The sequence below is a fragment of the Drosophila arizonae genome, chromosome 5 (assembly GCF_054131065.1).
Source record: "Drosophila arizonae isolate 15081-1271.41 chromosome 5, UAZ_ARI_1.0, whole genome shotgun sequence".
Taxonomy (NCBI): Eukaryota; Metazoa; Arthropoda; class Insecta; order Diptera; family Drosophilidae; genus Drosophila; species Drosophila arizonae.
The window spans coordinates 2,978,947-3,006,843 of NC_142925.1; the positions used below are offsets into that span (position 1 = coordinate 2,978,947).

Here is a 27,897-nt window from a genome sequence, read left to right on the forward strand (position 1 = left end):
GTTTGTTGAGTTCAATATTCTAATATATTCTAAAGAATATTAATAATACAATTCAGAGATAACTTTCTCACTTCTCAACTTGTCATTCTCTGTCAAATAATATAAACATTGATTAATTTATTTATTAAGCACTTTGAAAAATTACTTTTTCTGCACCTGTTCAGCTGGCTCTTCGATCCCTTATGTCTCTGCCTCGGTTTCGGCCAGTAGACAGAATCACAGGGGAATGCCCAATTCTGGCTAACACGCACACAGCGACGTTATTAGTATTTTATTTTCGGTCTAAAATTTGATAAGGATTTTTGGCAAAGTTTTTTTTTTTTTTTTTTTTTTTTTTTTTGATATAGAAAACCAATTTAACATAAATAAGCTAAATAACTGTCCAATATTGACTAAACACTGGCTAAAGTTGTGGGCATTAGGTAGATTTATATTTATTATATTACATTTATATACATATCGAAAACATGTTATAAAGAAAATGTTTTCCTTTTATATGATTTCTGTATCATTCTAATATATTTTATTATCAAGAATGTCTTTGTCTATCGCTAATAACGACCTCTTTTTCTCTCGCTGTCTGCCTTTCTGTGACGCGTTCACTGTCTCTCTCTCTCTCTCTCTCTCTCTCCTCTCTCTCTCTCTCTGTATCTTCTATTCTCTCTCCCACTGACTGCCTCTGCATCATCCTTTTTTATACCCTGAACCCATTGAAAATGGGAAATCAGGGTATAATGGTTTTGTGAAAAGTATGTAACAGGCAGAAGGAATCATCGCAGACCCCATAAAGTATATATATTCTTGATCAGGACGACGAGCTGAGTCGATATAGCCCTGTCCGTCTGTCCGTCCGTCCGTCCGTCCGTCCGTCCGTCCGTCCGTATGAGCAAAAGGATCTCAGAAGATATAAGAGCTAGAGAGCTGAAATTTGGCAAGCATACTCGTGTATACCATAGGCAGTACAAGTTTGCTTTATTTTTTCGATAACTCATCCGATAACTTTTTTATCGAGAATAATCGAAAAATCGACAATGTTTTTTCAGCTTATTTTGAACACTTTTAGACCTGGAGACTTCAAATTTGCGTTGTATATAAAGTTAATGGATACAAAGATTTTGTAATTTACAGATTTTGGATACCACGCCCCCTTCGCCCCCAATTTGTAAAAAACGCATTTCAAGTACTAGAGACTTGTGCTTTGAAATGTACACACATTTAAGCCATATGATTACGCTCTAAAAGTTTCATTAAGATCGTATGTCTACAAAAGAAATTATTCAACAAATAAATTCTCGTTATATTGCCCACACTGCAGTGCAGCCCAAGCGCAGCCGCTGCTAGCTGCGCAGTTTGCAAAGCGCGTGCTTATACGTGCATGTGTATGTATGTGTGCATAAAAGAAGTCCAGAATGATTAGAATATCAGTTTGGAGGGTTCAGGGTATCTCCTAGTCGAGCAGTCTCGACTGGAGCCTTCTTACTTGTTCCTCATTATCTACTTCACTGTCCCTACATTCTTTTTCTATCACTCTCTCTATCTTTCTCTCTCTCTCTCTCTTTCTCGCTCTCTGTCTCTTTCCTTTTCTTTGCCTGTCCGTATCTCTGTGTGTCTCTTTTCGTATAATTCTCTGTCTGCCTATCTGTTTCCGTATATCTCTATTCTATCTCTATTTCTCCCTATATTTGCCTTCGATCTTTCTTTATCTATCCTCCTCTCTCTCGCACTCCCTCACTCTATATTGCTTATCTTTCCTCTTTCTCTCTCTCTCTCTCTCTTTCACACATTACAGGGCATTCGCTAGTCCCTTTGTTATCTTTTCGCCTGCCTTCTTAGTTGTATTTCTTACTCGTCTTCCACGCTGCTATCACATCAAGTGTTCTCTAATGACATCACAGACTTGATATATCCGCGTTTGATAGACCCAGCCTAAGGGCCAGGCTCAGTTCTGCTGGTGTTGCTGCTGCTGGAGAAGAGTGGGGCGGGTGGTGCGGCTGGTGGTGCGCATGGTTTGCCGGTACGTGAGTGTTTCATTGACACCAAACCATTTTATTTTCACTTTCCCTTTTTTTTCTCTTTATACCAATTTTTTTTTTGATAGCTCAGCGTTGGTTGTATAAGGAGCTTGGCTGCTGTGCGATTGTGTGAGTGTGTGTGGGTGAGTGTGTGTGGTGCGTTCGTGTGCATTTTGTGAGCTTAATTGAAAATTGAGTGCTTAACTTTGATTTTGTTTTCAACGGAAGCGCGCGCGCCCCACTCGAAACTCAACTCCGAGCAACGAGTAACGGGGACTGTGCCACGGCTGACTGAATGTCGCCATTGCCTGTTGCCTGACCCACCACCCCCCTCTCACTCTCTCGCCCTCACTCTGCTTGATTGTTGTTTGTGTGCGGCTTTTGGCACATTGAATATTGCACATTGTGACCTCACACACACACACACACACACACACACACACACACACTGACTCACTCAGATTTATAAGCTCAGCGTGCTGCCATCGCACATTCCCCCCCCCCACACACACATCCAAATATACCGTTTATATATTTAACTGTATGTGTATATACATATATACTTGTATATTGATATATATTGTTTTTCTTTACACCTCGCATTTTTGTGCACAGCTCTCACACAGCATGTCGCTCTTGTCGATGCCTGTTTTCCTTTCATTTTTTATATACCCTGCACTCGGGAAGCATTTTGGATAGAGTGGGGTATATTGTTTACTTGTCAGCAGTGCAAAATACCTTAAGTTATTCATATATATCCATATATATCATATCTGCATACCGATATCTGTCTCTATATCTGGCTGTGTATATGCTTTCATCTCTGGATCTACAAAAGCTAGACTTTTGAAATATGTAGTCTATAGTATAATAATATTTATATATATTCTATCTATTTGATACAATATTCTACAATAAATAATAAATATTTTCTTCTATATATTTAATATAATATCTATACATAAATATATATTTCTTACTATTATTAATTTTTCTTTTCTATAATATATATATCTAGAGGAACTTTATATCCTCTATATTCTAGCGTACAGACTATAGAGACAGCTCAATATATGTTTGTATATACTCTTAAAGTTTCTTTTAAATAGACTATAGAAAAACTATGTGTATTTTAGTTCCTGTATAGTCTATATAAGAAGTTTAGACTAATTGAGGTGAATCAATACATCTGAGGGTATTATCTAGTCGTTCCACTTACACAAACTCTTGTTGTTGCTTCAATTTACCATACACGAAATCAAGACTAACTCATCTAACTTCTTAATTTCGATTCACCTTACATTTCAGGGTATTTTCTAGTCGTGCACTTCGTTGCAGGCGCACTTTTACATGTCAAGTTGTTGTTGTTGTTCTTCTTGCTGTTGTAGTTTGTTTTAAATTGACAAATTGACTTGTTGGCTCTGGCACGCCCCCGTTGCTATTTTTGGCTTCAGTCTCGTGTTGTGTTATACTTTTTCATTTTTTTTTTGGGCTTCCTCTCTCTCTCTCCCTCTCTCTCTCCCTCTCATTGGCAAAGTGAATTCATTAAACACTTTAAAGCACAGCAAGTGGGCCGGGCCCAAAGGGGCGTAAAAGCCTATTTAATTGTGTGCAAATGCAAATCTAATTGTTTTAACCGATTTACTGGCGCCCAGCGAATTATGTTTGCGGCTTTTTTTATTTTTTTTTCTGGCGTAACTTTAAAAGTTCTGTTTAATTGTGAAAAGCTCAAACAATTGGCTATTTTTCGGCCATAATTGCAAGTGGTTTTAATCATTTAATTGAATGAAAACCAAATTGTTGAAATGTGCTAGGATAGGATAAGGGTAGAGAGAAGGAGAATGGTAGGATGGTAGACTCAGAGGGAGGTAGAGGCTAGTCAGAGTTTGCTGGCAGCTAACTGTTGACATATGCCTGAAATAGACTTATTCAATATGGTTGCCTATTTCTGTCTAGGGCAGAAAACCTCTATGGACCTACTTAGCATAACTGCCATAGCTCACATGATGTAACTAACATTAATCCATCATTAATCTACAAAAATTTCAGCTAATTTGCTTCAGACATTCTTCTCTGTCTGGCAATTTCATTTCCCTTGGTATCCAATGATTCTAAGTCGAAATTCATGAGACAGATATCATTATAACTAAGCTGCTTTGATCTTAAATTCTCTTTGATTACATTAATTTTTATTAATTTTGCTGATTATTCAAAATCGATTAAAATTAACATCGATGTACAACTTTTTTTTACAGCTTTCAGGCATATTTGCATTTGCAATTGATTGTATTTTATGATACATCAATTTTTGTCAGCAGTTAAACTAAGTACTTCCGAAATCGATAACAATTGTTGTCGATATAATTTTATTTGAATGCCTAGATTAACAGTAGAATAAAAGTTTATTTATATATAACCCCGATATTTTTTGGTATGTGTCTTTTGGTTTTTATCGATAATAAATGTTATCGATAAGTGTTATAATAATGCTTTATGCTTTATTGCGTAGCTGTTATATCATATAAAATAAATATACCTATATCGTCAATTGATATCTTGACTGTAGCTCAGAGCCTTATGGATCGATAACTATCATATGAATATATCAAATTCAAGTACATAATATTTGAGCTCTGCTGATTTTTGTCTCAGTTCCATTTGTCATTTCATGCATATACATGTAGTCCCACTCGCCAACAGGGCATTTGCTAGTCACTCAATTAGATGAGTCTCATTTGTATACATCTTCTCCTTCTCTTGCCTTTTTTTGGAGCTATCAATCTAACCCCAACTACGGTCGAGTGCCCCCACAACTCACGTGTTTGTTTATATTTACTCAAATGTCAGTTGTTGTTTAATTATGTAACAGTATCTAAACATAATGAGCTTGTGTACGGATGTGTCTGTGTGTGTGTGTGTTGTTGGCTTGGTGTTTATATTTGCATGGACCGCACTGTTGTTGGCTTAAGCATATTTGAGTGTGCGTTGAATTCAAGCAGACGCTGTAAATAAATGGCGCATAGGAAAAAATAAATAAAGCAAACATGCACACACGCACACACTGAGCACAGCACACCACATGTACACATGCACACATGCACACACACACAGTCACAGCTTGCTTAACTAAACATTTGCCTGCACTAATTGCAAACAGTGCAAACTGCTAGTTGCGCATTAATCATGGGAATTATCGGTCTCTAGCATAAATAATGTTAAACCTCAGCAACAACCATGACTTTAGGAGCAACAAGACTAACAACAAACTGTATACATAAACATATACATATATATGTATGCGTATGTGTTTGTATATATATTTTGTTATGCATTGTACCGCAAAAAGCATTTTACTTCTGTGATTCCATGCGGTTGCCTTGTCTTTTTGTGGTTAGCAGGTCATAGCAAATGTACTTTAAATAATATATAATATACTTAAACTCACTTATATTCATTATAACACACACACGTATACCCACACTAATATATCACTTGCGTTGATTAGATAAAGGCGCAGAGAACTGCATTGCAGCTGCAACATAGAAATGCTCATTAGTTGAGCTCCAGAAAACAAAGGAACTTTATTTTCATTTAGCTTAAAACAGGCATAGCTGTATATAAATTTAGCGAAATAATTATGTTGTGGTTGGAAAAATATTCAATTTTTGGTTAAATTGAAATTGGGGGATGCCTAGAGAGCTTTAATTACAATGCAAATTCTAGGCAGGTAGATAGACGGCTTAAGATAGAAGATTCAAGATCGAATATAGAGCGTGCAAGAGAGAAGACAGACAATCGAAGATGTTAGATAGGCAGGTTTGTGGATGTATGTATAGATAGATAAAAATATTTAAGATATATGTATATAAATAAAATTGCTTGAAATAAAAGAATTGATACAAGTAAATTTCATTCTAAAAATGAGAGAGAGAGAGCGAGAGAGAAAAAAGAGAGATAGAGGAAAATAGATAGATAGATAGAGAGAGAGAAAAAGAGAGAGATAGAGGGAAACAGAGAGAGAGAAAAAGAGAGAGAGAAAGAGAGAGATTTTTAATAGGCAACATCCCGGTTAAAGAAATGTTTTACCCAGATCCCATGTGGAGCACTCCTAATATAAATATATAAAATAAAGATATTTTATTATTTTTCTTCTTTATTTTATATTGTTAAATGTCCATCTATTTTCCCATATTATGCACTTTGATAATAGATTTCAAAAGATTTAGCTACGTTCAGAATATGAAACTATAAAGAACTGGCTAAATCTTTCAGAGCCTTTCAAAGCTCTTAATAAAGCAATTTGTACAAAGCGTTATAAATTGGCTATATTTATAGTTTTTGGGTGTTCTTTTAAAGCGCTCTTAACCTTTTCTTACTATTATATCTATGCTGAAAAACCTTTAAGCCTTGAAATTGAGCTTTCAGTAAAATGTTGATAGGAGCTTATTTTTGCTGCTTGCAACTTGTGTGTGTGATGTTTGTTGTCTAAGTCAGCTTTATATGAGCCACTCGAGCGATTTTATGCTTCAGCTAAATGAATAGAGCAGTCAGCACACACATACACACACGCACACCTCAAATAATACTTAATATAATAAAAAAAATCACAATGCGCACTTTGAAATATTTGTGCGTAGAAGTTGTAAGCAGTTGACATGCTTGATAAAGTCGCCCAGGTAACAGAGTAAACAAGGAAGGAGTGTGTGCATGTGTATGTCTGTGTGTGTGTGTGTGTCTGTGTGGTATAGGTGAGACACACTTGGCCCATTTTTGGTGGCAGCCATCATCGTCATCAGCATTAGCAACATCATTGAGAATAAATGCCACAGCAACTGGCTGCGCATTCAAGTGACTTAATTAAACGTTTTCCTGGCACAGATAAATGCCAGGGTGTGTACGAGTGTGTGTGTGTGTTAGTGTATGTGTTGGGATATGCTGCAGCACTGCGACGCAGACAGAAGCAAAAAGTTGGCACAGACAGACAGAGAGACAGAGAGAGAGAGAGAGAGCATTGCAAATGGTTAGAATGAATGATAGCTTGAGCATACACACGCAGCTGATTGTCTAAAGGTGTGAGTGTGTGTGTGTGTGTGTGAAGCACGTTCTTATAAATTGCACACGCACTCAGTTAGTAGGTGCTTCAATCTTCAATCTATGCGAAATTAATGCACAACAACGTTCCGCCATCAAGGTCGACTACAGGTCGTTCCATCGAGACTCAACTCAACTCGACTCGACTCGACTAACTAGGCTTACCAACTAGTTTTCAGTTTACTCCAAAGTACACATACACACATACATACATATATATATGTATATGTATATATCTAAAGTCTTGCTTTCCACTCAACAAGAAGTTTTTGAGCTCTTGGTAAAAGTGCATTATTAACACTTCAGCATTGCTCGCAATGGAAACTGCATTCTGTATACAAAATTCTTTTCATCTTTCTTTCTTTTTTTTTATGTGCTCTTTGGTTTACCAAAAATAAACCTTAAATATAGTTAGTGGGTGGCTTTTGGGAGGGGGCTGAGCTGTGAGAATTGAGGGCGATCAGCCACGTCATCATCAGCTTTTCAAAAAGTACAAGTATTGGCTACTCACCTGCCAGCCAGAGAGCAAAGTGGAGCAACTGGGCGGGGGGCGTGGCTCGTGGCGCGCAAGAGTTGAAGCGGCTATTGCGTAAATCCCAATACAACTTATATTTCTGCGACCTAAGGCGACTGGAGGTATATTGCTTTTCGAGTGAAATATGTGACACAGGGGAAGAACTATTGAGCTAATGGAGTGGGAATGAACTGTGTTGGAGGTGTAATAGAAAATAATTTAGTTGGGCTTGGCAATACCTTGAGCTGATATAACATCCGAGAACCATCGGGATTAGTACTAAGAGGCTCAGATGAAGACTTATAGGAAACTGATTTGTTTTATAAGACTTCAATATGATTCCTTTAAGATTTCTTCTTCTTCTATAAGTAAATTCTAGGTTGTAAATATTTAAAAAATTTTAATCTCAATCTCTTTGAAAAATTCTATTTATTTTTTAATCAATATTAATAACCTATAAAAATATCAAATCTGTACTACTATTTTTTAAATTTATTTTTGAATCAATATTGATAATCTTTAAAATCACTAAAATAAATTAAATATAGATATCTCGCTGAACATGTGTATATAAATAATGTAAAAAATATAAACAATTTTTAACGCCCATATCATTATGTTATGCATTTTGTATAAACCCTCTCTGCTAACTTTAGTAATTCATTTAACTAAATACCATTTGATTTCTCTCTAGAGTCTCTACTCAGCTTACAAAATTGTGTACTCGAAATTCGGCAAGACCTAGTGTATTACAGATTCGTCAAGCCTCCAGCAAATTGTTTTCGGGTTTGCTCTGGTTTATTTTTAGAGAGACGCTGGCTCAACTTTTTAACGATAAACTATAACGGCGCATAAAAAGACTCGGGCAAAAGTTGGCAGCAGCAGAAGTTTTTGCCAGAAATTTCCTGCTAACGATCAAGTTTTTTTCTGCCATACCCTGTAATAATTGCATGTGAGTGAAAGGGGTGGTGCTGGCTGACAGATGATGTAGGTAGCAGCTAATGCAACAAGCAACAATGACAACTTACAGGGTATACTGATTTATGGTTTACAAATAATGCAGTTCGATTTGATTTACAGGGTAGAAATATATAGATTTACATTTATATGTAGCTATATATGTGAGTGTAGGGGAGTTGAGCTCTGTTCAATTTACAGGGTATCTGATAGTCATTCACTTTTACTTGAGCCGTGAAAGTTGTTTTGTTTTGATTTTTTTGCCAGCCCTGTTTTCTCCTTGTTCAGCACGTGGCACAGTGAATGGAGCTCGAGACTTGAAAATTGGCCGCATTTGTGTATTTGCTGGCAGCAGTTACGAGTGGCGGCCCACGCGGCGTATGAGTGTTGAGGCATTACGCTTAAAACTGTTTGCCAAAAGTTGGAGCACAGCAAAAGCAACAAAGCGCGCCAGCTGTTTCCCTTCAGCTTCCACTTGCCCTTCCCCTTACCCTTCCACTTCCACTTTGACTTCGACTTCGAGTCGTCGTTGTTGTTGCAGCGAGTCGATTGTCGATTGTCCAATTTAATTTTAATTTGTGTTCAAAAATAATAAAAGCTGAGATTTCAAGTCAAGAATGCAATGCGTGCTGCTGCATGTGGCATGTGGCGTGTGGCATGTGGCAGGCGGATAAGCAGCGGGCGAAATTCAATTTTTGTATGCACAAACTGTTTACTTTTGTGCTTGCCTGGCTAAAACTGATAAGCTGCAGCTGCAGCTGCAGCTGCAACTGCTTAAAGTTGCATGCAACTCTCAGCGCTTGCCACTTGCCCCTCTTAGATATGCTTCAAATTAGTTTATGTAACATATACTAAACTATATATGTATATGTGTGTGTGCATGTGTGTGTGTGTGTGTGTAATGGCAGTCATGCGTGCAATCGTTTGATAGCTAGCAACATGCTGCACTTGCCACATGCATCTTGCAACATTTAAACGAATGTTTAAGGCCCAGTGAACATTTGCGCTCGGACCTTGGCGCACATGGCGTATGCGCATTGTGGCACAGTTACCTTTTGAAATAATTAAGACTTTTAGTGCCACACACACACACACACACACAGAGAGACAGGCATACATGCACAGAGAGACAGCGACTGTGCAACTGTGGCCATTACGTGCCACAAACGCCATCGGTGCAAAATATGCTAAGCACTTGCAAGTGCCCAAAGGCGTGGCACAGAGCGTAGACTCTGCCGACTGGCTGCCTGGCTGCCTGGCTGCCTCATCGTTGCAAGGCTGCACAAGGCCTGGCTCAGTTTTTGTTGCACGCCCGGCTGCCACAACTGCCACGACTGCCTGCTGTTGTTTTTGCTAACTGGCGTTAACGCTCATGGTTTATTCATGAAGCACATTGCCTGACTGCCTGACTGCCTGGCCTGGCCTGCTCTGCCTCGTTGCCGTTGCTGTCAGTCTGTCCGTCTATCTGTCTGCTGCCTGCTGTTGCATGCCTCAGCTTCCAGCGCTTGTGTTGACCAATTGGATTCAAAAATGAGTCGGCGGTTAGTGATTGCCAGAGTTGGCATACGAGTGTGCATAACACTCGCTCATTCATACGCAGACACACACATACACGCACACAGGTGCACTCACGCACACCCACACCACTGTTTTTGTATAATTCACTTTGCACAGCTTGAAATATTTTGTCCGCAAAAAAAAAAAAAAAAAAAAAAAAAACGTTTTGAGCATTGCATTAAAATCATGTAAGTTTCGACCATGTCTATGTAGAACATTGATAGCCCAATTGCAGCTCAAAAGCCATCAGAGATAGGCTCACCAATTATGGTTTATAGGTGCTCTAAAGGTATCAGATTATGAGCTTGAAACTTTTCAATAATACCTTCTTTTCTTAAGAGAAAGTGAGTTAAGATCCTCGGCTGAATATTTGATTAATCAATGTGCTTTATGAGCTTTCAACAGCTTTCACTGTGATATAAAACTGATTCTAATAGCGTCATGCTAAGCTCAAAGCATTTCATTTCCGCTTTATTAAGCTCACGCAGCTAACGTTATGAAATACCTATATACAGTTAAGTTTTCTATTACTACAGCTATTCTTGGCACCTAATATAAATAAATTAATCAAAAGTTATTCTTTTTTTTTTCCTTCTTCTTCTATCATTTTCCGCTGTTACTAATGCATTGATCTCAATTGAATGATATGATTAGCTTATTTTATTCAAACCACATTCAGATCCAATTGACACCGGTTCAAGGACCGGAAATGATTTATAGTCCAAAATAGATAGAAATAGATTAATCCAAATGAAAAGGTGATTTCATTGACACCGCAAGCCAATGGCGGCGCACATAAATCTCATATTTTGTTTGGCCTACATTAAAAGCACTTGCAGGAAATTACATTTATGTTTCTTATTTTTAGTGACAGTTTCCTCTTTGTCACACACACACACCCACTGACACACACAAATCAGAATTCATTTGATTTGATTTGATTTATTTACCGTAATGCATGAAGCGGCGCTCGCGTTCGCTCGCTCTCTCGCTCGTTGACAGGCCCCAAAAGTAAATCCATGTCCAAATAGTGCGCCATAAATTGAAAATGGCGGCCACGTGTCAGCAGCACCAAAATCGAAAAAGAAAATCAAGTAAGAAGGCTGTGGAATGGTATATAATCGACTGCTTAATACTCGTTCGTGTTGCAGAAAGAGTTGAAATTTACTGAGGAATACATGATTCGAGATGAAATGGAAGAGTGATAAATCTACTGATGGACTCATATCCTACTACAGGTATATATATAGGTATATATTCTAAACCCAACTCCCACTACACTCCGCAACCAATATGCCCACTTCCCGCCTAGCTGAGTGCGTATTGAATGAGAAAAATTGAGCAAAAGCAAAATGAGAATTGAGGGGATAACTGACAGCTAAAGAGTGTCCAGTAACGAGTATATCAATAGATATGGGCTTGCACTAAAGCTCGTGACTAGTTGATGTTGACTGTGCGACCCATAAACCTAAATCGGGCAACGAGCGTGGCTTTATGTTTATTTGATGCTCATAACGCGCGCGCTCTCTCTTTCCCTCTCTCTCTCTCCCTCTCTCTCTCTCTCCGCTGGCTGTTTGTCCTTGTTGCTTTTTCGGCTCTTGCCATAAAATTGATTGTCCTGCTGCTGCAGGAGAGGGCGGCGGCAGGACGACAGGCGCTCAATTTCATGATTTTTCGATCTGCCATTGTTTCTGATTCCAATTTCATGTTTTTTTTTTGTTCGCTTCTTTTTTAAGCTTCTTTTTTTTTTGGCTGCAGTTTCTGGCAATCGAACTTATGACATGCAATTTGCACAGATATTAAGACAAATTGAATGCTTACGGCTTAGCTATAAATGCAGGCCGTATAAATTGGAACAGCTCTCCCTCTCTCTCTCTTTATCTGTCTCAGTCTATCGCATTCTCCTTCTCGATTGCGGCTTTATCGAGCTGTTAAATCATAAATGCCGCAGCACTTGGCAACTTTTGTCATTTGTAATTGAGGCGCTCAATGTACCAGCTAAAAGCAATCCTAGCCACATTTTCAATTACATGCACAGGAGCTGAAAAATGCAAAAAAAAAAAAAAAAAACATTCGCTTACCAACACTGCTCGCTCACCTCAAATTTCAATTTACTGTTTGCTCACACACAATTTTTCGCAATTTTCGGGTTTTTGCGCCCATGTTTTACGGCCATCAACAGCTGCGATAATGATGTCCAAGCCTTACTCCACTTAGTCATGCATATATATGGATATATTTGTATTTGTGTTGCTGTACTCGCATGCTAATGTGTGTGTGCGTGGGTATGTGTGCGTGTGTGTGTGGGTGTGGCTAACCACCTTTCATTGCTGCGGTCACAGGTCGGACAACTCTTTACCCGGTCTGCATTGCTCAACTGCACTCTCACTGCTCCGAGTAGTCTACAATTTTAGCTACAGTTTGTGGCATCGAATGTAATTAACACTGTTAATTGGCAGCTGTCAACACTGTGCAATGTGCAGGTCTAAATTGCAAATTGACCAGTTGACCAACACTCTTTCCTTTCCGGCGGAAACCGAGCTGGCTTCGAGTTCAAGTGTTGGAAACTTATAAGAAATTGAGGGGAGATGGTTTGGAACGATTGTAGGATTGTCTCTGAGCGAATGTGTGGATAAACAGTAATGTGCATTGTGAGAGAGAGAGTGTAAAGAGGCATAATATTGAGGAGAGTTTGAAAATATATAAGAGGTTGAGCTATAATTCAAATTTGAAGTTGTTTGAGCGCCTCTTTTAATATGATAGCTAGAAAATGATAGAAAATCCTATAACCATAGTATATCTAGATTTGACTTTCAAGAAATTGAAGTCATATTTATGTAAATGGAAAATCAGTAAAAATAATTTTAACATTATTTTCTCGGAATATGAGATATGCTTGTTTCATAACGTTTTCTAACACTGTCTTCCATTATATAGCTTAAGAATACAGCGAACAAGCTATATATTTGAATATTTATAAATCTGAAATTTAAGAAAACAATTGAGATAGCATATATGTAGATCTAAAATATATGTATTTACTTTAAACAGTTTTACAACACTATATTCCATGTAAAGATAAATTCTTTAAGATTTATTTATCTAGCAAAGGTAAAGGACAAGAAATAGCGGATATATTAAATCGTTTTAAGTTTTTAGTTTCGAATCTAGATTTATATGCCAGCAATTTATTTGCTTGATAATTAATTTATTTACTTTCTACATTATAATAATCTTTTGTTAATAATTTTTTTGTTTTTCCCTGAAGCGTATTCGATTGTCTGCCATTGCCATTGAGATGAGAACAATTTAATTGTTAATTTTTTATGCCAATTTTTGCATTTGCTTTGTGGTCCCTTTTACAGTTTAATGCTATATAAACAAAATGCCTGTCTCTGTGTGCCTGTCTGTTGTGTTTTTATTTTATTTTTATTTTATGCATTTATTTCAAATATATATACATATAAATTCCATATACAATTTGTGCACAACAAATTAAAAATGAAATAAAACAATTTATATAAATATAAAAGTAAAGTGTAAAATTCAGCTGAATGTGAAATGTGGAAAATCATCTGTCAAATGTGTGGCACATGAATGTGTGTGTGTGTGTGTGTGCGGGTGTGTCTGCAAAAATTGCTACATTGCATTTGTGATTGTGGTGGTAATCTGTGTTGTTGTTGTTGCTGTTGTTGCTTTTGTTCATCAACACAAAAACCGACAAAAGCGAAAAGCAGTTCGACTGACGTGTTGCATACTTTTAAGTGCAACTGTATTGGTATGCCGCAGACCAAATGGCATTAGGGATGGGCCCGTGTGGGCAATGCGTAAAGCGATACAAAAACATTTAAACGAACGGAATTTATTTGATAATTCCTTTTTATTGTTTTATTTTATTTTTCTTTTTTGTCCCGGGAATATGTCGAAATACAATTATTTATTTTTATTTTATTCGCATTTTTTGCAATTTTCTTATTTATTTTATTAAATTGCATAAATTTGTTGGTTATAGAGGAATTCACTTTTTTTTTTTTTTTTTTTTTTTTTTTTTTTTTTTTTAATCTGTTAAGCAAATTTGTTGGTTAACTTTGTTTTCATTTATTTTTCGTAAAAATGGGAATTGATTTTTGTCTGCATATAATGACTATATTTAATATATTGACAACTTATGTATACATCAGAATTTTTTTTAAATTATATCATATTTTACTTCAATTTAATTTGTGTAAAAAAATTGTTATGTTATATATATTTTTGGATATATTTTGATGATGCCATTTTTTATTTTCCTTTATTTTATAGTTTTTGGGTTAAATATTTGATTTCTCTTTTTAGCATTCAAACTCTTCTTTATAATTTATATCAAATAAATATTTTTTTTTATGAAATGTTATATTCGATTTCGTGTTTTTGTCTGTGTTAAACTAATTTTTATTAAGTATTATGCCTATATATATTTTTGGCTGAATTTTGATAAACTGTGTGTTTATTCATATATTTTTAAAATGATTTCTCTTTATTATTTATTTTTGCTGTAGTAGTATTATTTGGCAAGCAGATTTTTTCTTGCGCATCTATAGACGATATTAATTTTAAAATATAAATATTTAAATCTCTTTAGCTTGGCGTTTTTCGGTATATACTTTTTTTGCCCATATTTATTCTGGTATTTTGCGCTATTATGGGGCAAATTTTTATAAAATTTGGTTTTACTCTAAAATGGGGTTTTACTTTATTTTTATTGTATTTTTTTTTTTTTTTTGTTGCTTCACATTCAACATTGAATTTAAGATGTTAACTGCAATCGGCTTAAAGACCAAGAACAGAGTCGAACCAGAACTTGGCGCTGGGCTTCGGCTCTTTGTTTTTAATGACTCGTCGCCATTGTTTGGCTTTTGTCGTTGCCATTGCCTTTGGCTCTGGCAGTGGCTCTGGCTCTGTCTCTGGCTCTGGCGTGGCATGCGTCCAAGTAATTTTAATTCTATTACCCATTACAAGAGCGAGAAATGCTGCAATGCAATGGGTGCCGCGTCTCACTTTCAAGTACTTTGTGGATGCTGCTGCTGCTGCTGCTGCACTTAATTTCTATTATAATGATGACATGCCGTCTCTGCAAGGGCTGCCCAGCAGACACGCCCCCAAAATGCCCACACGTAGCCACACACATATAGAGCCACGGCGCTGCCTTATTATTTTCTATTTCTTTTATTTCATTGCATTCTCGGCGCGCTCTTCACTTTTTTTCTTTTTTTCCTTTTTTTTTTTTTTTTTTTTTTTTTACTTTGGCGACGCGACGCTTCCGCTTTTATGGACATTTAGATGCAAAGTTTCTGGCATAAAAATGGCGTGGCAGATAATTTTCATAATTTTCAACTACATTTCATTGTGCAACTGTGGCGCGGGGGCGTGGCCCGTCCACGGGCAGTCGCTTTCAACTGGCTCGTTATTCTCAGTTTTATTTTCGTGTGACACTAAAAAGGAAGCGAAAAGTCAAAGTCGTTGCAGCAGCAGCAGCAGCAGAGGCAGCAGAGGCAGCAACAGCAGCAAAGTTGGTTTTTATTAGCTCGCTGCTTGCATTTCATTTGGTCATTTCTTCCATTCATTTTTTCCTTTTTTTGCACACACAATGCTGATGGTTGGTTGTAAAGAGTTGAACCTGGAAAATATCCTGTAAAAAATATAATCTTGATTTTATTGTAAAGCAAGGCTCTGCTGGTTGGTATTTTGTATAATAGCTGCAAAACTTTAATGACTTTTTGTTCCAGTGTTATAAAATTTATATTTTTAAATCATTAAACAGATCATACAGTAAATTTGAGGAGTGTAGCTTTAGTAGCTTCCAAGTTTCAAGGGGCTAGTTGAGTAGAAATAAGGAATATATTGTGTAGACATATCTTTAAAATCTTTCATATTTTCATTAACTCAAGAATTATGTATGGTTAATTTCCTTTATGTCATATTAGTAAGGTTATGGAGAGCCTATATTCAAAATTTAAGCACTCTAGCTTGCATAGTTCCCGAGTTCTCTAAGGCTGGCTAGGCTACAATATACGGCTTAAAATGCTATAAAATCTAATTTTTATATCGTAATGAGCTCACATACAAAATCTAAGCTCTTTAGCTATTATACTTCCTGAGTTCGCTGGGGCTAGATATACTAAAATATAACTATACTAAAAATATTCCATACATATTCATCCGTTCATTGTTTTTTGGGCTACACATACTTTTTATGCTCATCTAAATACATTTGACATCCATCATGCCCACTTCTTGCACATTTCTTTTACAGTTTACAGGGTATAATAAGAGCAGCAGCAACAGCAGCAACAGCAGCAGCAGCAGCAGGAGCAGCAACGACAGCGCTTGCTTTGTTGCAGTCACTCGGACGCCAGACTGTGGATGGCAGTGTATTATATTTTATTAGCCTCTGCTGGGCAAATTTATGTTATTAAAGGACTTTAAGCCCTTGGCTTTGCCATGACAAATTCAGTTAAGACTCGGTGACGGTCGCTGCGAACGCCTGAAAGTATGCCATAAAATTGTGCAACGTGTTAAACGGTAAACACGCATTGTGCCAGCGAAACAGAGAAACAGAGAGGGAGAGAGTGAGAGCGTGTGTGTGTGAGTGTGTTGGCTGTCATAGAATGCTTAGCATATTGCAATCAAAATGGAAAATATAACATAGTTACGTAAAATGCATTACATGGCTGACAGGCGACAACAAACACACACACACACACACTTAGACACACACATGACACACACTCCCCGAGCATATGTTGTCTCTGTCGATGGGCTACAGTTAAGTGCTGCATGTAAACGGGTTTATGACACACATTCGCTGTCTGCCACACATATCATCTACAGATGCCGCTCCCGCGCTCTCCTCCACACAATATCTATCCCTCTCTCTCTCTCTCTCTGTGTGTCTCGCGCTCACTTTCCCTTTTTTTGTATTCAGTTGACTTCGTCTGTAATTCCTTTGGCACCTGCATGTAATGAGTAAAAGGTGGAAAAGGTGTGCCGATGCTGCTGCAGTGCTCACATTTGCTTTACAGCAGCGATGCTTTAATGGCGACACGCTCGCAATGATAATAAAAATCCATTCACTTACACAATCAAATCATTCACAATCATTCACTTAGCAGCGTGTCTCGTTACGTGCTTTGTTGTTTACAATTTGTTTGAATTATGAGTGTCTACTCATATGTTGTAATAATACTCGGCCACATCACTCACAATCATTCACTCAATGTGTCTAATTTATATGAATAAGGAATATTTACTCCCATATTAGAGTCCATTCACTTACACAGTCAAGTCGTTCACAAATATTCATAATTAATATTAATATTCATAATTATATGTAGATTATTATATGTGTATTAATATTCATAATTATATGTAGATTATTTATGGAATATCTTTTTCTTCTTCCCTTTAAAAATAATTCTTAGAATTCATTTAACTTTATTGTTTCTGATTAAATCAACTATTTTACAATTATCCTGAATACCTTAAACAAGTTTTTTCTTTCCTTCTAAATTCCACTGTCTATAATTTTTGTTTTCCGAATTATACCTTTCAGCTTTACTCAGAATTATGTCATCGGTAAATAGCACATTTGTCGTAGTTTACCTGGAATTACGTCTTTCACATTTCTGTGCAACTACGAACTATGTAATCGACTTAGCTCTGCTCAACTTTACTACAAATTTTACCTTTGACATATTTCTGTGAACTTTTACTCTGAATTATTTCGACATTTACGTGGAATAATATCGTCCAAATATCTCTTGCTCATTTTACAACGAATTTCGTTACCAACAAAATCTAATATACTAGCGGATTATACTTTTAATTGAGGCCTTGACCTAGTTTACTCCTAATTAAGTCTTCCGCCCATCACTGGAATGAATATATTGTGGGCTTATTTGATATTGTTTTCGTCTTCTGTTATCAAGTTATCTGCTGTAAAATTCTTAAATAAATTTCTAATTATGATCAGAAATCAGCTTATTCATATTGCATGGAAAAGCCTAAACACCAGCTAAAGGCTAGATTTTATTTCATGTAGAGCTGAATGTGGCTTCTTTTATCGCCTTTGTTTCCATCATATTTTTCTCTAATTTTACCCAAATCACAGTCACTCAATTTGAAGTCGATCTGATGACTCAGAAATTCATGCACTCGGCTTGCAGACAAATATTTCTCACCTTATCTTCCACATTCCTTTCTCTTCCCTCAAGAGCATGCCAGAATAAGATATTTTTGATTTGTAAACGTTGCCTAGCTGCAAGAATTTGGTTCATACTTTGCTTATTTTGGCTTGCAGTTGAGCCTTTGCCAGCTCGTACTTCTGTCTATTCATCCACATCTACTGTATCAAATCAATGCGAGAGTGAGCGTGGCCCAGTTTGCATCTTCCATAAAAGTTGAGTTTCGTGTGGAATCACAAACATTTTTATGCCTGAATTTACAGCCACTTTTTAGTTCAGCTCAGCCTTTAGCATGGTTTTCTGCAACTGAATAGGTTATCGTATATATCTATCCTTCGTAGAGGTTTAATTTTGTAAGGAATCATTTTAGTCTCTATATTCCAAGTCATTATTCGATTCAGTTAGCCTTTCTCACAGTCTTGAGACACTAAATAGGTCATTGATAATATATCCTATAAAAGTAAAGTAAAAGTATAAAGTATCATTCGGCATGCTCCACTCATCTATCATACTTAAGATGAACCTCACTATCATACTTAAGTATGCTAGCTCCATCAATGCTTCTAACTGCGCACTGAATTATAAAAAAACTCGTCTTTGATTTCAATTTGAGCTCTCGCAACTCTCGCAACTGCTCGAGCATCATATTCTATACAAGATGAAGCGAAGAGTCAATTCAATGTTTCATGCACTTGAGCTGCTGTTACCTCTGACTACTGCTCTAAGCTTGGCATGCTTCGTGCTCTGTGCTCACTGCAATGCAAATGGCCATAGTTCATGGCTCTTCAGCAGCTTCTAGAGTTTTTTAAATCGATTATAGCTAACGGCTATTCATGTTGCATGTTTCAGCAGTGGCTGTTGTTGTTGTTGTAATAAGCGCAGTTATTGTCAGTTTAGCAATTGTTTCATCAAGCAACTCAGAGAGAGAGAGAGAGAGAGAGAGAGAGAGGGAGAGAGAGAGAAAGGGAGAGAAAGAGTGAAAAATCAACAACTTTTGTGCAAATTCATAAATTTAATTTAAATGTAAATTAATTTTTCGCACATGCCGCAGCAGCTGCAACTGCAGCTGCAGCTGTGTGTGTGTGTGTGTGGCGCGTGTGTGTGTGGCATTGTAAAGTTTTATAAGCTGACTTATCTAACTATATTTCATAAGTCTGTTCGTTTGTGGCTACATCTTATATAGCTACGCACCTTTTGGGGGCGTCCTTCGTCCTGCGTCCTGCGTCCTGCGTCCTTCGCTCTGAAAAGTTTCGTTGGCAACGCTTTTTTGGCATTGAAAGTGCAGCAAACGTTTCCGTTTTTAGAACTTTGCCATATCCGGCATTTGCTTACAATTCAAATTGGCTTCGCCAGCCGAACGAACGAACGGGACAGACGCCGACTGGGCCACAGACGAGTCAGACGGACAGAGGGAGAGAGAGAGAGAGAGAGAGAGAGAGAGAGAGGGAGACAGACAGAGGGACAGCTGGACTGAGTGACTGTAAGATGGCATATTTCTTGGTGCTCGGCTAAGTTTTTGCCAGCTGCAAAGTTTTTGCAACTTCAGGTGTAATGTGCGGAAATGCTCACATTTTGTGCTGCGGCTCGCTTTATTCACTCTCTGGTGCCCCGCTCCCTGTGCAACACTGCGTATACGTACTTTAAAGTAAATATTTATACAGAGACTTGACTTTTAGACAGCTGTCTTTCTCTCTCTCCCTCTATCTATCTCTTTCTATCTGTCTTTGTGTTTCTCCCTCTGCATATGCAAATTTGCTTAGACTGGCAAATCAATATGGCCCAGCACAAGTGTCACTTTTTGCACCGTTGCTGCACTGGTTTATATAATTTGATTGTATGCACACATATACACACACAGAGACACACATACACGCACAGTCATGTGCACTTCCTACTGGCATGTGAAAAAAGCTTGTTTTAGGTTTTTAGTTGTGCATGAAGCCAACAAGAAATGCATCAACTTGACTCCATTGTTTGCCAGCTGACAATGCAAAAATTGTGTTTCTAAGAAGCTACACATATACATGTATATATGTATATTTATATAGATTACATATATCCGCATGTATGTATATATTTGCTACACATTTCTTATCTAACCTGTGCCTGGCACTCGAAACTGTTTCACTTTTGTAAATAACAACAATTAAAGTTTTTAGTGCTTTGTTTAATTTAATTGAAAAAGTTATCAAACCTTTTTCCACTCCAGCTGCCAGCACATCGCATTGCATCGCATTGCATTCGAGCAGTTGCGTTTGAGCAGAGATAAAAATTTATAATTAATTCAAGTATTTGTTACATTTGCTCACATAGGCAAATAAATTGTAATTCAAGAGGCAATTTAATTTGTTCTAAATTTGCATACCCTGCAAGCGGAGTAGAGCGTGTGTGGGGCATGATAGTTTGTCTCAACTGTAGTAGGTCGATCAGATGACAGACATTTCTCTTGTAAGTGTTGTGGGCTGACATAATGTCGAAGTTCTTATATATATAGATGAATGTCTAAGATCATATATAATATTTACACTCCCTTTTCTTTTAGTCTACATAAATATCCATAAAAATAAGCCTTAGCTCTCACTCACTCAATAAAACTCTTATGGAGCAAGCCAAGTGTAGGGTAACTGCTCGTCGATCACACGCTCTCTCTATCAAAATTAAATTCACCTCTCATTTGCACCATTTCAAAAGGCATACCAAGCTACCGTTCTACGAGTTAAGTGAAGCATGTGGCCAATAATGAAAAGCACTTGAGTGGAGCATCGATTGTGCATTTCGACTTCACAAACATGTTATGAAATCTCATGCAACCTTGAGTGAATTAAATCAAAAGCTTAATCTAATAATAACATATACAGAGATACTATTCAAATCATAAAGATGAACAGAAATGACTAGCTCAAGCCAATGTAGGTGCTTCAGCATAATGTTGTGTTGAAAACAAAAGGAATTTGAAGTATTTTGTCATCAAAAATAATTAAAAAAAAAAAAAAAATGAAAAACATTGAAATATTTTAACTTTAAGTGACACTTCTCTAATGCCCTTCCTCTATTTACCTCTATTTACCTAATAACTCTCTAATTTCCAGTTGCACTCCCACGACTAAATTCTCTTGACTGCTGACCCTGTTTAATAATATATATATGAAACTACTCCCAATACTCCCATTTGGCTTCTCTTTTATCTGTCACTTTTAGACCCTTTAGCAAAACCAATACACCCCTTTTCACCGTCTCATATGGCATATATGTAAACATATTTACCTCTTTTTTTTTTTTTTGGCAAGTGTCGTACAAAGTGCGCGCACGATAAACTCCATTTGTTAAATATAGTTGACGATTTATGGCAGTTCATAAAAAATCTTAACGACTTTAATATGTATAAATTTATCTGTCTATATACGAGTACGAGTATTTGGGCCGTAATCTGTGCCATCGCTGCAGCTGGTTGTAAATCGAGCGCTGACATTCGTCTAATCAGCTCCTTAGTATGCTATGATTTGTGATTTGCTCCCCCTCACGCACAAACATCTACCCATCTCCCTCTCTCTCACACAATTGTCTCTCTCACATGGTCTGCCGACTTGGGCTGCCCCTGTGACGAATTGGCTTTAATCTGCGCTATCCGCTGATAGCCAGTTATTTGTTTATTGGCCAACTTATGTTGGGCGAAGACGAGCCAAGTCTACTTGGCGTTAAAAACGTCAACGGGCGACAGTTGATGGAGAGATAAGCTCGAAAAAGCACGTCAAACTAGTTTGCAGCTTTCGTTTTAATAAGGGGTAATTTCACGCCAAACTAGCCTAAGTTCCATAGTTGAAATATTTTTGCGAATGGCATACGTATAAGCAGTGTTGGTAAACAATGCAAGATGAATAAACAAAGTAGTAAACAAAGGGTGGAAGGAGAATAAAGTGTAGCAGGTAGATATAGAAAATAGAGAGTAGGGAATAGAAAAAAGGGAATAGATACTAGAGAATATAGAAAAGAGAATAGTGAATAGTGAATGATGAAAAGTGAATAGTGAATAGAAAAAAGATACTAGAGAATAGAGAATATAGAATAGATAATAGTGAATAGAGAATAAGGAATAGGGATAAAAGGATAGAGTATAGAAAATAGAGAATAGTAGAGCATCGATAAGAGAGAATAGAGTATATGAAATAGAAAATATAAAATAAAGAATAGATACCAAATACAAGAGAAAAAAGAATATAGATATAATCTATATAATCTATAATAGAGAATGGATAAAAGCAAAGAGAGATCAAGAATAGAGAATTTAATTGTTTTTACATTAGTGAAACTGCTTCTTCTCCATCGACTATTATATGCTTACCAACACTAGTTGTACGTAGCACAGCCTAAGAACAGCATTTCAAACCTCGTAAAACTGTTCTTAAAGTGCTGGCGAATGTAAATTATTAAACTTCATAATAGTTTCTATAATTATAAATAAAGCAAACTTTTTGAAAAGGTGGCAACGCTTAATTGTGAACTGTAAGGAAACTTTAAGTTTAAACCGTTGTATAACTTACAATATTAGTTGTCATATACAATTAAAATGAGAGAGAACGTAAAGACAGAGAGAGAGAACGTAAGGTTCTAGAACTTCTCAAAAAGGTGGCAACGCTCAACTTGTAAGCAACACGCTTATTGAAGAGCGCGTTATTTATTAGCTTATTGACACGCTTTAAATTTGTAACTATCTAATTAGCTATCTGTGCGAATAAGCGAGCAGCGAAACAAAAACTGAAATCGAAAAGTCGATCATAAATCTGAGGTGTTGTTTATCGATCGGGCAGGTAGCACTTGGGCCCGCCGCTCGAATCTAATCAACGTCAGACCCCATAGGTAGGGGCCCATAGGTGGGCTGTTCGCGAAACTTATTGACACACGTCGAGTGTGAAGATAAGTGAAGAATTTGCATCACAAATCAATCGAGTCTCACGAACTATCAATGAATGTTTTCAGGCGATCCGTATAAAAGGCCGTGGTGGGTCCCCAGAGAGCTCAGTGTGGATATTGGATTCCATTGAACTACAAAGATGTTTCTGAGCAAAGCACTGCTGGCCGTTGCCTTCCTGGCGCTGGTCAATGCGCAGTACTGGCACAACTACAAGAGCGGCCGGAATGGCATGGTCCACCTGTTCGAGTGGAAGTGGGATGACATAGCGGCCGAGTGTGAGAACTTCCTGGGACCCTACGGCTTCGGTGGCGTGCAGGTGAGGCGGAGAACCGACTGATGCATTTCACTCAAAGCAACAGGTGGCTAAACAGATGTGTCTCTCTCTTTTCCTCTCCCTCTCCCTCTCCCTGTGTTGTCTTTGGCTAGGTCTCGCCCGTCAATGAGAACGCTGTGATTGGCTCGCGCCCCTGGTGGGAGCGCTATCAGCCCATCTCCTACAAGCTGAGCACCCGCTCCGGCAACGAGCAGCAGTTCGCCAGCATGGTCCGGCGCTGCAACGATGCCGGCGTGCGCATCTACGTGGATGTTGTGTTCAACCACATGGCTGCCAATGGCGGCACCTCGGGCACTGGCGGCAGCACGGCCGATCCCGGCTCGAAGAGCTTCCCGGGCGTGCCCTTCTCCTCGCTGGACTTCAATCCGACCTGTGCGATCACCAACTACGCCGATCCCACCAATGTGCGCAACTGCGAGCTGGTTGGCCTGCGCGACTTGAACCAGGGCAACTCCTATGTGCGCGACAGGATCGTGGACTTCCTCAACCATTTGACGGATCTGGGCGTTGCCGGCTTCCGTGTGGACGCCGCCAAGCACATGTGGCCCGGAGATCTGCAGGCCATCTACAGCCGCCTGAACAACCTGAATACTGCGCACGGCTTCAGCTCGGGCGCCAGGCCCTACATCTTCCAGGAGGTGATTGACTTGGGCAACGAGGCCATCTCCAAGTCGGAGTACACCGGCCTGGGCGCCGTCACCGAGTTCCGTCACTCGGACTCCATTGGCAAGGTGTTCCGCGGCAAGGATCAGCTGCGCTACCTGAACAACTGGGGCACCGCCTGGGGCTTTGCCGACTCCGATGCCTCGCTTGTGTTTGTGGACAATCACGACAACCAGCGTGGCCATGGCGCCGGTGGCGCCGATGTGCTCACCTACAAGGTGCCCAAGCAGTACAAGATGGCCTCCGCCTTCATGCTGGCCCATCCGTTCGGCACGCCCCGCGTGATGTCCTCCTTTGCCTTCGACAACACCGACCAGGGCCCCCCGACCACCGATGGCCACAACATCGCCTCGCCCATCTTCAACAGCGACATGTCCTGCGGCGGCGGCTGGGTGTGCGAGCACCGCTGGCGCCAGATCTACAACATGGTTGGCTTCCGCAACGCCGTCGGCGACGCCCGCCTCCAGAACTGGTGGGACAATGGCAGCAACCAGATCGCCTTCAGCCGCGGCAGCCAGGGCTTCGTGGCCTTCAACAATGACAACTACGATCTGAACAGCTCCCTGCAGACCGGCCTGCCCGCTGGCACCTACTGCGACGTCATCTCCGGCTTGAAGAGCGGCTCCAGCTGCACCGGCAAGACCATCCAGGTGGGCTCCGATGGACGCGCCAACATCTACATCGGCACGTCGGAGGAGGATGGCGTCGTGGCCATCCACGTCAATGCCAAGTTGTAGGCCACCAGAGCATCTCCCCCCCCCCAGCCTTTACCCTCTGCGCAATGTGATCATATTTTGCGGATATATATATATTTATATATACATATATATTTTATATAGCCGAACATAAAGCAACACGATTTTCAATTTACTCGCTCTCAAGTGATTTTTCTCAATTTTTCCATCGAGTGGCTCAAGTCTTTCGCTAGCCCCAAACATCTTAACATAATTAAAAGCACAACAAGCAGAGGACCAAGTGTGGAAGGTCTTTGCAAAAATCACAGTGATCGACTATTAGATATGCTGTAAATGTGCGGTATATCGTTTGGTAAGTCTGGCTTTTATTTATTGTTGATAAATATTACACACTAGATTTTGGACTTTATATAAACAATATTCAAGGAAATACTTTTTGTTGTTTAAAAATGAGAAATGTAAATTGTTTTAATATCCGCCTAAGAATTGGAAATGTGTGTGCAAATTCTGAGTTTAAAGAAGATTGCTTCATGGGAATTCTCTGTATTTATACATAACGAGCAATAGATAAGGCAAACATTGTCTACAGCTAATATACTCTCTTTTCTCTATGATAAAGGGGTATAAATACTATACTATATAAATATAAATATAGATACTAGACTTCAAGTTGACATACTACTTACTGAACTATCGACAATGGTATTTTTAATGCTTACCAGATAGAAATAGAAATGTTTACCAACACTGATTCTCTAAGATTTTGATAACTGAGCCTGCATAGAGGGCTAGCTTGAAGGAATCAATGTTTTAAGCGTTTCTTGAACGAATTACTCTGATGTGATGAAATCGGTGTGTGCAGTGTTTTCTCCGTTGACCAACACTAGCTCATTTTCTTTGAGGATACTACATTGTAGATTCAATTAAATTGCTAATGATATATGTACATGCCTTATTGTCGTTGCCTACATACCTAGCTAGCACTTCTTATTCTCAGCTCTAGTAATGCCTAAGCTGCGTTTACCAACACTAGCTTGCTAGGCAATCAGCTGCTCAACTGCCACACTTCATCCACACACTAGTCTCAATACCCAATCCAGCTGCTGTTCAGCTAAACTCATTTATATCCCAGCACAGCTCTATCTGTCCATCAGACCCGCTCTCAGGCACTCACAAAGGGTGTATAAAAACTAATTAAATGGCACAATACACAGCGCTAGATGGGTTGGCCGCTGATAAAAGTCCATTACGCAGCTGACAAACGCAGGTGTCAGTGGCGCGGCGAAAGGTCAAAGGCCAAGCTGCTGTAAAATCTATGGGATTGAGCCAATTCAGGGATAAAAGAAAGTATAGAGAAAGTAGAAGAAGCACCAGCAATGAGCAGGAGCTGTAAGCAGGAGCTGTGAGCAGGAGCTGTGAGCAGCACTCGTCGTCAGTCGTGTGCTCTAATGCTGATTTACGCAATGAGTGGCCATAAAAATATGCCAAACATAAATACAAACCATTATCCGGGACAACTTACATGCCAAACATATCGCACGACATTATCATTTGTCAGCATACGGGCACTCACTCTCTCTCTCTCTCACTCCAGCTGACTCTTTCTAATGCAATTGCAGTTGGCCCCTCAGCTCTGGCTAGACATGCACAATGAGAAGCAGACGCAGTTGTTATTTGTTGCAAAATTTTGTTAGGGTAGAAGGCCATAGCTTGCATTTAAATCTATAGAGCAAATAGTGCAAGTACATTGCAGCAGGAGTCGGAACAGGAGTCGGAGCAGCAGCAGCAGCAACCGGAGCAGGAGCATCTGGCATACAGGAGTGCTCGTTGCACAATTTTGTTGCATAAAAATATGCACTCATAACTTGTGTCCATGGCTTGGCTGTGATATGAATGAATGTGTGTGAGCTCTATCAAAGGATTTTCATGTCATTTGCTAGAGGTCAAGTGAGTCACAGGCAGCTAGCAGCTAGCAGGAGCCTGCAGCCAGCAGGATACCGTCAGGACTTTGGGGTAATGTATGCACACAGTCAACAGGGCATGCAGCTACACTCCCATCTCGCCCCTCTCTCTCACTCTTTATCCATGTGTTGAGTTTCCTGCTGCTGCTGCTCTAACTTCCTGTGCGTTGTGTATTGTAAATATATACAAAACAGCGCATAATTCTTAATAAAGTCATAAAATTGCAAAGTAAATCAGTTTTTTTTTTGCAGCGCAGATAAACTCGTCTTTTTTATTACGCAAAACGCAATTTTCATATGCTGCTTCGGCAAAGATTGTGATTTAGCGACTGTGTGTGCGTGTGCGTGTGTGTGTGTGCCAAATCCATCTGCATAAAGCGACAGCAGAGGAGGAGGAGGAAGAAGAAGAAGAAAATCACAAGTCGCATCAAACATTGTGTATAAAAGCCGTAGCATGTCTAGAGATTGCGGTTGCTTTTCTTATAGCGCCAACATTTTTTGCCCCAAGCAGGAGCCAAACTTCAAGCCACAAACACACACACATACACACACACACGCATATAGACGCAGGCATATATAAAGGCAAAAAAAAAAAATTGAAATAAAATTAATTTAAAATTTGCTGACAAAGGAGACAGACAGCGCAAGAGGTAGAGTGGGGGGAGGGAGAGAGTGAGAGGCGCCTCGCCTCGCCTCGTATTTATGCAAAAATATCAAAATATCAAAATATGATGTGAGTTACTTGCTTGTTGCGGCTGTTGTCGTCGTCGCTGTCGCTGTCGTTGCCGTTGTTGTCGTCCATTGTCAGCCATTGCAAATGGCGCACGTGCAAAAAGGTCCTTAAGCGCCATCCTTGGCGCCTTTAATGCGCGCTTCATTTGAGTGCGCCTGGGCGTCGCGTTGACTGTTCGAAAATAGCCAAAACGTGCTTATATTGAATATTTACTATTCGCAATTTAAGCGCTTTAAGGTGAATGCTTTG

The 27,897-nt window shown here is 38.9% G+C and overlaps 1 protein-coding gene across 1 annotated transcript in view; it reads left to right on the forward strand.

The window, feature by feature from the left end:
- LOC108615849 (alpha-amylase A) overlaps nt 1-25,129 on the forward strand; it is a 28,645-nt gene extending 3,516 nt beyond the window's left edge. Inside the window, exons 2-3 of the mRNA XM_018010666.2 lie at nt 23,328-23,578; nt 23,689-25,129. Coding sequence (XP_017866155.1) covers nt 23,402-23,578; nt 23,689-24,996 — 1,485 coding nt within the window. The 5' untranslated portion in view covers nt 23,328-23,401 and the 3' untranslated portion in view covers nt 24,997-25,129. The remainder of the gene's footprint in view (nt 1-23,327; nt 23,579-23,688) is intronic.
- Nucleotides 25,130-27,897: the final 2,768 nt, after the last annotated feature.